Below are 12,981 nucleotides of genomic sequence, written 5' to 3'. Positions count from 1 at the left end.
TTTCTCCCCCGCTGCTCACCTCCTTGCTTCTTTTGATCGGTGACGTCAAAAATCAGGAAATTTAGAAGCTCTGTAGGCGACATTTCTATAACTTTTAATAACGGCTATCATAAAACATGTTTTTTAACCCAATTGCGAACGCACTATGGCCCCTCTTTTTGAAATACCAACAATCTGAGTCTGGTGTGATGTCGCTTCCCTGATTTATCCTCCCTCGGAAAACTTGGCGGCGCTCGAGCAGAGGATGATCGGCGAGTCGGGGAAGAAACCGGGTTCTTTCCCGCGCCGGCGCCCTTCTATCCCGTCTCCTCACCTCCTCCTCGCTTCGGGTCGCAGTGGCAACGGTGCTTTGCTTTGTAGCGTTGAGTGGAGGTCCGAAAGAAAGTCGACTCGCAGGAGACCGCAAAATTTGACTCACTGCACTGGCGCGGAGTGCGCAGGAACTTCAAATTCGGCATTTGGAAGTTGTTTTTTTAATTCACAAAAACTGAATTCCCGAGTTTCGAATTTTGAGGGTAATGTCCCGGCATCGTTTTCAATCGTTTCGGATAATAAAAAAAATATGATTTTGATGTGTCAGTGCCCCTTTTAGCTTTTTTTAAGTGCTTGCTCATAAAAGAATGCAGCTGTCTTTGATTTGGACGGTCATGGTTCGGACTGGACTGGTTTCGTGAGGCCGCGGCGCCGTTCCCACCATGCTCTTTCGCTCCGTTCGTTCACTCGTTACGTCCACTTTTCCTCGCTCTTGCTGGGGGCACGGCAAGCAAAACAATATAAGGTGCGGCTCACTGCGCCTGCACCGGTGGTGCCGCGCATGCGCCGTTGTGCATCTCCCAAATCACTCGGAGGCGCACGCGCGCGGGGGGTTTGGTCGTTGTGGTTGCCGTGTCGTCTGCTAGCTCACGGCCACTTTGAAACTGGGCTTGCATTATAAAATGAATGCAACTACTCGTATCTAAGCAGCACACACAATGTCCGAAGGTTCAAGAAGCTTTCTATCTGCTCCGTTGTACTTCAGTGTGAGATCTACATATCCCGAACACAGGGCGAACGGTATGTGAACCGTAGGCGGGCAATCGAGGGAAGCTGTGGTGGCTGCATCCGAAACCATCGACGGCCGGGAGAACAGACTGGCTGTTCGAAGACAATGGTATGCAGACCGCTGCAAGGTTGGAATTGACACTATTCTGATTTGCGCACCATCTGCCGGACGTTGCGCCAACCTTCTTGCGTAGCCTCAAACATGGCGACCCATGTATGAGGTGCACTGCTAAGGGAAAGTGATGCCGCACTACTGCTGTGTCTCGTTGTGCAATCAGTGGAAAACCATGAAGCCATCTGAAGAAAATATGTGAATTTCGTTTGTTTTGCTTTTCAATCTGAAGGTTTTACAGCGAATTTTGGAATAATTGTAGCGCTTTATTGGGACTATCCGAGTGGCGCAATGGCAGGACCCGCGCAACCTGCCTCTTCAGCGGGCTTTGTCAAATGCTTTCGATATATGAAGCTCCTTATTATCGTATTAAGCGTCCGGTACACCTAAGCACTTCTTATGAGTTGTAAATGCGAAAGCACGCACGCCGCTCTTCGCTCTCTTCTTTAATCTGCGGCGTACAACGCGCTGACCTTGGGCGTGGAACGGTGGAGCCGCTGCCTTGCGGACACGCAGCACCATCGGGTGAGCGATCGTTCAAACTGTTGTGTGCCTTGCAGCGCGAGGAAGGAACAGACAGCAACGTAGTTCCCAGCAGAACAATCCCCTTGGTTTATTCCATGCACCGTATATATTGCCATGCGCCGTACAACCCATAAGAGGCAAGCGAACGCGGTGATCAGTGATAACACAACAGTGTGATAACACAGTCAGGATGACACTGCACAAACCGACGCGCAGCGGCCAATGAGGGCCTCGTCAACGCGCGCCAGCCAATGGGACCGAAGTGTAAAAGGTGCCTTTAGCTAGCCTTGCGCGTGGTTTCATTTAGGTGTCGTTTTGCATGATTTCAAAGCTGATGACGTCGGTTCACTCCATGAGACAGTTAATGCTTTCACATTAAAACACCGAGACATCTGCAGCTCATGATTCTTCTATGGGGCTACTTCTTACATTGCTTGTCAAGCTGTGTGAGGCAAACAGTTTTTTCGGTGACTAGAGTCTTGGTGTCGTTTCAGTTATTCTGAACGGAACCAATGTATCTTTCTGAAGCATGCTTGCTAATACAATTCATTTCAAAGTACCTTACGCCTCCACCACATACCGGAGGACAAGATCGTAAGAACTAGCGCGGAGAACGCTATGCAGACAGTTGGGATGGAGGAGAAGCCTCAAAGATGGCACGCAGGCTCGATAGTTTGCGCGGGAGACGAGAGATGGTGCTAATAATGAATAAGGTCTATTCCCATCCTCCGCTGAGTTGGAACCCCTGCATTAAATGCTAATGCATTTCAGCCAGAATCAGTGTAGCAACAGCAGTGATTTTGGCATTATTTATTTATCTTTAGCAATGTTCTGCAGTTTCATGTTCTTGGAGCAGATGCACTTAGTGAAGGCCCCATCAGGGACACTAGAAAATAGATAGGTAGTCCCATTTCTGTCATTTGTATCCTGTCAGTGACACCCTCTGGTGGCACCACAGGAACTAAGTTGTGTGAAGCAGGGGTCTGCCGTAGTTCGTCGCACGCATTTGCAGCCATGGAGAACTCGGAGATAAGGCTCATCCAAAAGTTTTTTTTGGCACTAAAGGCATACTGAATAGAAGTACAGTAAAACCGCGATTATGCATCCCCAATTTATGCGATGTCTCACCATTTCACGACGATTTGGTGCGGGCCCAGCGAACTCCCCACAGGAACAATGTATCAGAAGTTTGGATTTCACGACGGGCGAATACACGCATCACGCACAATACCACGAACGATACCGTAAATGTGGTGCGTTGCTTCGCGGGGAAAAACGGAATGAAGCAATGGAACTGTGCCCATCGCTGGTGGTCGTCTTCTCCCTCCTTTTCCGGGAGGACGTTCCTTGCGTTCTTCTTCTCTTCAGTCAATCTGCTTTGCCGGCAGTGTTGCTTTTGGTTGTTTACCACCCCTTCTCCTCCCTTCAATCACGCTTTCCTTCGCCCTCAGGCTCCACTCATGCTGGCATGCTGCCAGGTGTTGTTGGCTGTGATCGCAACAGGCTTCTAAAAAGGCGGCAGGTTTCAGCGTATTGTGTTTATGATTTCCACGTCCTCCGCAGTTCACGTGCTCTTGAAGAGCGATGTGCCGGGCCCACGTCAACGCAACTGCAACCACAGCACACGCTGGCATATGCCGCAAATGAACACCACTGATGCGGAGAGCGAAGAGGTGCCATCACGATCGCCACAGTGCCGGCGGGGTTTAGGACTTGTCGCGATTTGTGGATCACGTTGGATGCTGACGACACCGTCGATGTCTGCGACGCAGCACCACTCAGAAGAGTTCAAAAAGGGAACTACACGATGCCGATACTTGAGGCAAAGGTGGCGGTCTCGCAGGCGCCAAGCTGCATGTGCCGATATTTGAGGAAATGTCACATTTTGATGGCATTTGACGGTCTGCGTACGCCCACGATGGCGTTGCTAGCTTGCTTCTAGAGGTAGCGGCCCTCAAAGAGAAATCATCAATCACTTTTTTTTGAAAAGGGGGTAAGGTGGAAATAAAATGTTCACCGCATTTACCGCACCACCCTTTGATTTTGTCTTTATTTATTTGGGGACTTTATCCCTTTTCTGGCCCTGCTGAAGCACAGAAGTTATTTGGGAAGTTGTGCATATTTATGCTCTGCGGGAGCGAGCACCAAAGTTGTAATGATTTTTCGGGTTGTTAAAATTATACGACTCGAGGATTATGCGAGGTTTTCACGTGATCCCGTGAAGGTCGTATAATCGGGGTTCCACTATGATGCACTCATCCTTTGCGTACCTCAAGTCTAATTGGAAGCAATAATAAACCTGGACCGCTGTGCCAGTGCCGCGTGGCATACTGGGCTGCTGGGCATGGCTGGAGTGGTGTGTGTGTGGTCTTCCAGAAAGATTAGCAGACTGGCCGACGAAACATAGACTTCGCTTTTCCGTGCAACCTTGGCTAATGATGACCCTGCAACGTGCAAAAGAGGACGAGGAATGCCTCGTTAAAAGAGAAGTTCTCAGCTGTGTTGTTTTATCAGGTAGCATTGCACACGACTGTGAGCAAACAGCTTTTTGTTTGTTTTTTTCTTTTTAGGGGAGAGGCTGGGGTCAGCTGACTGTCGGCTTGTTCTCTTAAATTGTTTTGGTTCTTTATTTTTTTTATTAGTTTGATTTGTTTATCTGCAGAATAGTTTGTTATACTCTCTTGCACACTTTGGCCATCACCGTGTCAAGAAAACTAGATTGATCTAAGTGCACAAATTTTTCTAATGTTATATAGAAGTGCCTAAGAAGTCAATGTCTTGGTGTGTGTTACCATGGGAGAATCCCGCAACTGCAAATTTGGCATTGCTGTGCCTCTGATGACTAAAGGACTGTCGAGAGAGTACACGGCTTGTGCCGTGCACAACAAAAAAATGTGCTTGTTTATAAAAGGAGAATGTTTCAGTGCACATGCAAGTTTTCAGCCAGGACATAAACCACGCTGCCTCGCGTGAAAGGGCATGGCTCTCCTCCTCCCCTTTCTTGATTTCGGGAGGTTGAGGACTGACAACAGGAGCCAGCAGTAGAAGTGGCTACGTCCTGCCCTACGTTATGAGCACGCCCCGAGGCTTTGTCCAAGGAAGCAACGTCCCAAAGAAAAACCTCTGCTTCCGTCGAGCGAATGCTGTGTCCCGTGTGGACAGCTCTTTATGAAGCTTGCACAACTCTTGGAGAAATACTCAGCTCCCCACAAAATTGCTTTTTAAAGTGCCTGGATAGAACGAGTACTATGTGAAAAAATATACTTTTACCATAAAACTCCGTAAGAATGCCCCCCCAAAATGAAGAGATCATTGGTGGACAATATGGGGTGGGAGACCTTCGATGATGCAACGACAAAAAAGTTGATACAAAAATGTAGCGATAAACATTGGGGCACCCACGTGAACCAGGAACTGATGCCGCAGGTTGCGGATGCAACGGATTCGCGTGTCTGGGTGTAACAAACCTGCGGGAACCCGCTACGAACTCGCCTTTCACACATACCGGTACTATGGGGCCTGACGCGGTTCTGACTGGTCTGTTGACCACGTCCGAAAGAGTGGTCCCTCGAGTTCCGCCCGATGACGTCCCACAAGTGTCGTGCTGTCGCCGGCCACGACCCCCCTGGCAGTGCGACAGCAACGGTGGTGGACGAAGGCAGACGCCTGTTCTGCTGCATCCACCAACGTCAATATTGCGCTAATATTTCTTTTTTTATGAGGGAGGGGTTTATTTTGCGACATACGTGCCCTATCTACGTATTTAAAGCCACTCGGAACCTAGGAAAAATTATAGGGAGGACGCTTAAGCTCCGCCTTTAAGAGTGGAATGCGATAGCTAAATATATAAACCCCCGCTCGTTACCAAGCCGTGCAAGCGTGTCTGCATGGCCTTGTCGGTAGCTTGTCTGGCTCGCAACCAAAGGGTCGTCGGTTAGAATCCTGCCCCCGCCTAAATTTCTTTGAGTTTTTTCTTTAAGTCGGTGAATTACATTATAAAGTGAAATTATTTGAGACATGCAGCGACCTTTAATTCGCATCGCATGTCATGTTCTAATCACTTCCATTCCACGCGTGACGTCACGTTTCATGTGAGCGTCGGGGATTGTTTGAAATTCCCATGCAAGGTGGTGTGGCTGTGGCGTCGTGACCCAATCGACCAATCGGGATTTTACCGTCCTGCCGACGCCGGCTTCTCTGCGGCACAAACACATTAATGCTATCGTATTATAAAAAAGAAAAAATTTTTTTTCCTATTTTGTTAGGACAGGCATGTCTCAAAATAAATGTTCGTTGAGAAAAGTTTTTTTCTGCCCAATATTTATGCTGCAATAAGAATCTTTCGATTTGTGGGCGAAACAGAAATTGTGCCCCTGTGGGATGATGGTGATAGCATTTGTACAACCATATTCTGTTCACCCTTAGAGGGGCCCTAAAACAACACTCGACTGGTTTTTAATTTGCACCGAACCTGAGCTCACCGAATGTAGTAACTTAAAAAAAACTTTTCTCAAAATTTGCTTTATTTTAAAAGTTATAGGCGAATTACAAAAACGAGCAATATAACCTCCTTCGTGACGTCCCTGGTCCTTGCTTGGGTGGCCAATAGTAGAAGCGAAATGACTGGCCAACCGGCTGCGGCTTACGCCGATGGCCGCTTCCCCTGCAGCGGCATGCGCATCAAAGGCTCGTGGCTTGCTTCAGCCCTCCATCGGGCATGCAGGCATGAATTTTCCGGGTCTGTAGGAGTTGTATCTCCGAATCCTCGATAGAAGTGCGGAGCTGGAGGTAGTACTGTACGAGGACACTCCTTGTAAGCGTCCGGAGCGCGCTGGCGAAGCCTCTCGGCTCCAACTCGAGAACGCTCAAGTTCTAGGCAAGTTCCGAGTGGTTCTCCTGTTGTGCAAGATCACAGGAGACAAATTTATACTTTTCGCTTCTTGCAAAGTGTGCCGCTGGTATCGTGCGTCGTATGCCAGGATCTGCGGGGGTGCTTGCGCTGGCCTGCGCCACCTCTTCCACAGCTTGGTGGCGGGTATGTTGACGGGTCGCCGCGCGTTGTTTCTTGTTTCCATACTTTCGAAATTGCATTTGTTTCTTTTCTCATTTAAAATACTGAACAAAAACTACCTTCATAAATAATTGAAACGGTTCGTGCACTTATATTTTGTATTTCGACTAAAAAAAGAAAACAAAAGCTTTTAGCTGCTCTGATCAGTCATAAGGCAGGAGCTGAGCGGGACTGACGACGTCACAAATTCGTCATATGCCGTTTGCGTTCTGCATCACGGTGCATTCACGTAGGAGGAGGAGGTTTCCGTGTCGTCCGGTTGAAATATGACGCTCTGATATTTAGTGACTATCTCCGTGCCCGCTGGGTTGCCCAAACCACAAGGGGTGTGGAAACGGCAAGAAAGGTAGATGCTTAAGTCGGATTGCAGGGCTCCTTCAAGCTGAGACTAGAAGCTCCACCTTCAGTGCGAGCTCGCTGGCTTCCGCAGTGCTTTGGTTGTGCGTGAATGCGCGTTCACACTCATGTTAGCAAGGGCAGAAAGCTTGCGCTGAAGGCAGAGCTCCTAGTCACATCTTAAGGGTGAACGGAGTGTAGTGTGCGCTCTGAGGTTCAGCAAACTAAGAGCGCATAAAATTAGGTACAAACGCTATCATCATCCCATAGGGGTGCTGTTTTGCTTTCGCCCGCAAATCGAAAAATTCATATTGTAACATAAATATTAAGCAGAAAAATGTTTTTTTGGCAAACATTTATTTTGAGACATGCCTCTCCTAAACAAGTAGGAAAAGAAAAAAAATTTTTTTTTTCTAGGTTTAATGAGTTTGCAAATTAAAAACAGCAGATTTTACTTTTATGGAGTTTGGGGTCTTAGGGTGCTGTGTTATCTTTGAACCTGCACCTTTTATGTGAAAAATTAGATACGCATTTCAAGTATTACTCTCGGTGACCCAGAAAGTCACGCATTTGAACCATCTCCGTGCACTCGGTCATTCAAATTGTGCTGTTGCTTGCCATCGTATTTATTTTAAGATATTGTCTTAGTCGTCTTGAACTTCTCTCATGCTTCAATATTTTAATTTTCTTGCATAAAATAATAAAAAAAAATTTTTTTTGTAATTTTTGGGTATCTTTATAGTTTGTGCATAAGAATATTGTGCTTAATTTTGTCCTATCACAACCAAATTTGGCATGCATATGCTTTGGGATCTGTAGAATAAACTACCTAGGTTTTGTTGCAATATTTGTAATTATGAAAATTTAAAGAAATATTTGTCAGCCATTCGAAATGCCTTTTTTGTGAGTTCAATATATTTAAAAAAAAAAAAAAAAAAAAGTTCCACATGCATTATTTTTGTTATTCATTTAGTTGTCCATAAAGGCGAGATCAGCTTATTTTATGCTGCTGCCTTAGATTTCTGAGGGAGGATAAAAGCCAGGGGAGGCGACATCAGTCCGGATTCCGATTTTCGGTATTTCAAAAAGAAGGGCAGTAGTGCTTTCGCAATTGCGTTAAAAAACCTGTTTTACGAATGCCGTTATTAAATATGATAGAAATGTCACTTACAAAGCTTCTAAATTTCATAATGGATTATTTCACACATAAAAAGAAGCGAGGAGGTGAGAAGGGGGAGAAAACTCCAAAAATAGCCTAGGGAAATTTTTTTTCGTGTTGTGGTATTTTTTTTGTGTGTGTCCATGACTACAACTTGAATCGTTTTAGACAACAAGAAAAAAAAAAAAGGCGACCTTTGGGGTGTCAGTGCCCCTTTCAGGATCCTTTGCTTCTTTGACCCGATTCCGACGGGAGTCGGGTCGTTTGAGCCCCAGGCGCCGCGTGTAGCATCGGAATGTGGACACTGCTCCTTGGCCACATAGGTGCATCAACAAGAAAAGGGGGGAATGGGAGGGCTTCAGCCTTTGTCATAACCGTTATCAGCTGCCGATAGACGTTGAAGTATCTGGCTCAAAATGGACGCATTTTGGGCGGGGGACCACTTTGAACTTTGAATAAAGCAATACAATCGAATCACGTTAATTCAAACTCGAGGGGGCCAAAAATTAGTTTGAAGAAAGCAATGTTTGAATTACCAGGAGTTTCTTCCCATGGAGACGCACAGGATGGAACCTGCATGTTAGTTTGAATTATCCGCAAGTTTGAATTAAGAGATTTTGAATTATTGAGAGTCGACTGTAATTTGAACGGAGTGATTACGTTTTAACGAGGGACTGCTGTAGTCCTGACTTTTCTTGTACCATGAACGACGAAATATTCGGACAAAATGTTTTGCTGCCATCTAAATGCCATCTAATCAACTGCCGAGGGAATTAAACATATATTTCTGTCACCTGCTGCTACTTAGAATAAACTGAACGACCAGGTGGTGCTAGAATTAGGGATGTGAAAATATTTAAATTTTCGAATGCGAATCGATTATGAATATTCGAAAAAAAATAGCTTCGGATATTTATAATGTTTCGAATATGTGTGTACCATTAAGAAATAACAAACAAAAAAAAGTAAATACTTTCAAACGGAAAATTATAACAAATTCAAGTAAATGAAGCTTCCCGACTAGGCAGCATATAAACAGTGCAATGCGGAGCGCAAGTTTGTGTGCTTCCTCTGCAGGGGTCGTGGTGACCTGAGAACGCCGAGCTCTGATGGGCTCTGATTAAAGGATAGTGCCTCAGAGCAAGCTGCCTAGAGGTCTACCCACTATACTTCAATCGGAGCCAATTGAAGCTCGGCGTTGTGACGTAACTACAACCCCTGCAAAAGAAGCAGACAAACTTGTGCTCTGCATTGGTAACACAGCTATTGTACCTTGACTAGTTATCACCTGTCAACTGTACATGAAAGCAGGCAGAAGGTGCAACTGATAAGTTAAACAAATTGACAGTATTAGGAGTACAGAACTGCAAGTATAGATGGCGTGTAAAAATGCAACCTCTAATGTTGTCACACAAACAGCTCAAAATAGTGACCTTTTTGAAGATAATACATAATTGAAATTGCCCTTGACTAGCTTGCAGGTTAGATATCAGCTGCAATGCAGTTATTGCAAATTATCATCTAAGGAAGTTAGTTGTTCCAGATGTTTAGTAGATAAGTGCTACCTTTTTGCAGTGACAACTTCTCCCGCAGCAGAAAATACCCTCGCTCCTGCAGCAGAAATGATAAGGTTGCTAGAAAAGTGACTTACAATGCAGGCTTGGCAAAATGAAAACCAAAACTGCTCCTTTGTCGTGAGCTAATACATACCTGTTTGCACAAATAACGCATACTTTTTTTTGCCAAATACGGTGCCCAAAAATACATTCGCATTACAATCGAAACCAAACACCGAAACTCAAATGAAAATCACAATACTCGGATAAGGTGACTAACCCTGTTTCCATCGTGACCGTTTGTTTACATTTGACATTTTAGTAACCGTATCACACGAATTCTCTTGAGTCTATGGTCTCGTGTTTTCCGTTAAGATGGAAAAACAGAAGAAACTGTACTAGGAGGCTTTATTTAAACAAAAGGCCATCACGCTGGCGGTAAAAGATGACAACGGAGTAGCACTGCGTGGTCTAGCAATCCCAGAAACCCAACGAGCTCACAAAGTGTTGCTGGTGCTTTGGAAGACGACCCTCCCAGGGGCGGAGGTTGCGCACTCGTAGAAGCGCAGCACCTAAAATGCTTTAACGAAAGCAAAGCGAAGAACCATCGCCGAACTTCGACAACGGCAACTAGTGCACGCCATTTATTTTTGTGTTGGCATGCGTTTCATAAAATCTGTTCTATGAGGTATCTGTTCCGCCTTGATTTTACCTGCACGGTAGAATATCGGCAGCAATTTATTTTAGAATACCTGGGAGCTAAATCTGCCTGTGCGTTAGTTTTGGGGGTGTGTTAGATCGAGCAAACACAGTACTTCTACGTATAGGTAACATAAAACAGCAAGGGTTTATAAAAAATGGCTACAAGACCCGGTATTTTAGGCGACTAAACACAAATTTTAAGGAAGCTCTGAATGATCAGGGCATGTCGCGTTTGCGGATTATTCGCTATTTGCTCGAATATTCTTACATTGCCGAATTATTCGGTCATAACTGAATGTTCGGAAATTTCCGAATATGGAACTCTCGAATTGAATACGAATCGCTTAAAAAAAATATTAGATTCATATTCGAAATCTCGAACATTCGCACAGCCCTAGCTGGAATCCTGTCGTATCTTTCCCTCCCCAGGGGATGGCACTCATCCTGTCAGATGAACGAGACAGGCCCGAAGGTGGAACTTTTGCTCAAGACAAGCCAGCCTCTGAGAAGTTGGAGGCGGAGCCGGAGAATGTGAACATTGCGGAGCCGTACGTGCCCATTCCTCTTCGATACTTTCCCCTTGGAGCCGAGGCGCCTCCCCTGCAAGACGAGGTGGCCAAGGAGGAAGCACCCCCACCCGAGCTCCTCAACAGTCGGATCGAAGTGGCCAAGTCTTTGACCAATCTGAGGGATCCTTCGTGGCAAGACCACTGCCTGCAGTTCTTGCTGCAAAAGGCTGCGAGGACTTACTGCACCATGGCCGAGATTGCGTGCTGTGCGAACCGCTATGGTCGCGCCCTCCGCTGGATTCGCTACGGCCTTCACTGCCACGGTGAGCTGTTTCCGTCTCAGCAAGAATGGGGTGATAAAAAGAGGAGGTGCTCAGAAAGCACAACATAAATGGGCAGCATTGGATTTACGACTTACTTGTTCTGTGTTTAAGGGGATACATGGGGTTTTGGAGCTAAAAAAAAAGAAAAGCCATGAAAACGTTTTTTTGGAAAATTATGATTTCGAAATTTACAGCTATATTTCTTCTGATGTGCCAATTTCTTATCTTGAAGAACAATATTTCAGCCATATTCTCACTTTATAATATCTATGCAAGCTGATATTGCACTGAAGTTAAAATTAAAACAACTCTCTAGAAAAAAAAAAAAAAAAAATTACCCCTTGCAAATGTTTTAGGAGGGATATCTCAGCATCTAGGGCAGATGGAAATATAACTTTCTTAGCAACATATAGCTAAATGCTCAAAGCATACAATGTGTGAGCATATTTTTCAATATAGATGTTGGAACATATTAAACTGAACTACGTATTGTTTTACTGCTTGGTAGCCACACATTTAACACTGAACTTCAATGTGATCTAAAGTCACTAAGAATGGTTTAATCTAAAAGTACTTAAAATTGCAATCTCTATAATTTGTAATATCTGACCATATGTTAAACCTCGAGTTTTTAAAAATGCTTTCTTACTTTTGTTTTTGGAAATAAAGGTATGTTAATTATAATTCTCCTAAAAACAAACTTACACCAATTAAAAAAAAACAACTAGATATTTGAAATCAGCACAAAAGTCTGAACAAGCTTATGTTGTTTCATTGGGTTCAGTCAAAAAAATAAGAAAAAAAGCCCCAAGACCAGTATTCCAATATTCTGCAAGGATTTCTTCCTCTCATCTCTTAAAGCAAGGGAAGGAAAGGATGGAAAGAGGTGACTAAAAAAGTGGGGCGTGAGTCCACGTGTGCTGTTCGGATGGTGGGGTGGTTTATTGCTCGAGCGCACGAATAAAAATGAGCCAGAAAAAAGGGTGCCCCCCATAATGGACACCTCTCAGTCTGTGCGCCGGAAGATTAGCGAAGGAACCTTTCAGGACCAGGAAACGAGATCCAGGTTTGTTTCTCGCACTGCACGGTACGTCTTTGCTGGGTGCTTTTTTGATTAGCGCAATTTTAATCAATGTAAATTGACATATTTTGAAATAACTGCTGCCCCCTGTCGGAAGCCTGGATCGAAATGCATTGGTATGAAAATGTGAGGCTCCCAAGCAAGGAAAAGTGAAGAAGCTTCTTTGTTAGAGGGGCGAAAGCTGAGCTGGAGATAAGCCACAATATGTGCAAAGGATATGGTGGGGGAGCTCAATCACTCACAGGCCACTGCATCTAGGATGCAGGATCTAACTCCCTTTCTCAAGAGGCCATGGCTTATTTTGCTGGAACATGCAATCACGTGTTTTCATACTCGCAACTTGCAAACCAGCGTATACGTGGGGCTGAGCAAGCACAGACTATGTTTTCCAAAATCGTGGGTATCTTCTTAATAAGGCGGAATGAAGCTCTAAAAAACGGAGAATGGCATCCAGCCCTATTTAGCCACACGCCCCCCCCCCCCCCCCCCCTCCCGCTCCCCCTCCCCACCCCGAAAAAAAGAAAACAACCGCATCTCCACGTAGTGAATGATGTTGATTGGGGCGA

At 45.2% G+C, this 12,981-nt stretch overlaps 1 protein-coding gene across 1 annotated transcript in view; it reads left to right on the top strand.

The window, feature by feature from the left end:
• The window catches only part of LOC8028606 (erythroid differentiation-related factor 1), a 90,397-nt gene that overhangs the window by 34,458 nt on the left and 42,958 nt on the right, over window positions 1–12,981 (top strand). Inside the window, exon 13 of the mRNA XM_029988443.3 lies at window positions 10,932–11,334. Within this exon, the coding sequence (XP_029844303.2) occupies window positions 10,932–11,334 (403 nt within the window). The remainder of the gene's footprint in view (window positions 1–10,931; window positions 11,335–12,981) is intronic.

The sequence above is a fragment of the Ixodes scapularis genome, unplaced genomic scaffold, assembly GCF_016920785.2.
Source record: "Ixodes scapularis isolate PalLabHiFi unplaced genomic scaffold, ASM1692078v2 PGA_scaffold9__187_contigs__length_104089568, whole genome shotgun sequence".
Taxonomy (NCBI): Eukaryota; Metazoa; Arthropoda; class Arachnida; order Ixodida; family Ixodidae; genus Ixodes; species Ixodes scapularis.
The sequence above is the reverse complement of the archived record's forward strand: the minus strand, read 5'-3'. Positions and strand labels throughout refer to the sequence as shown.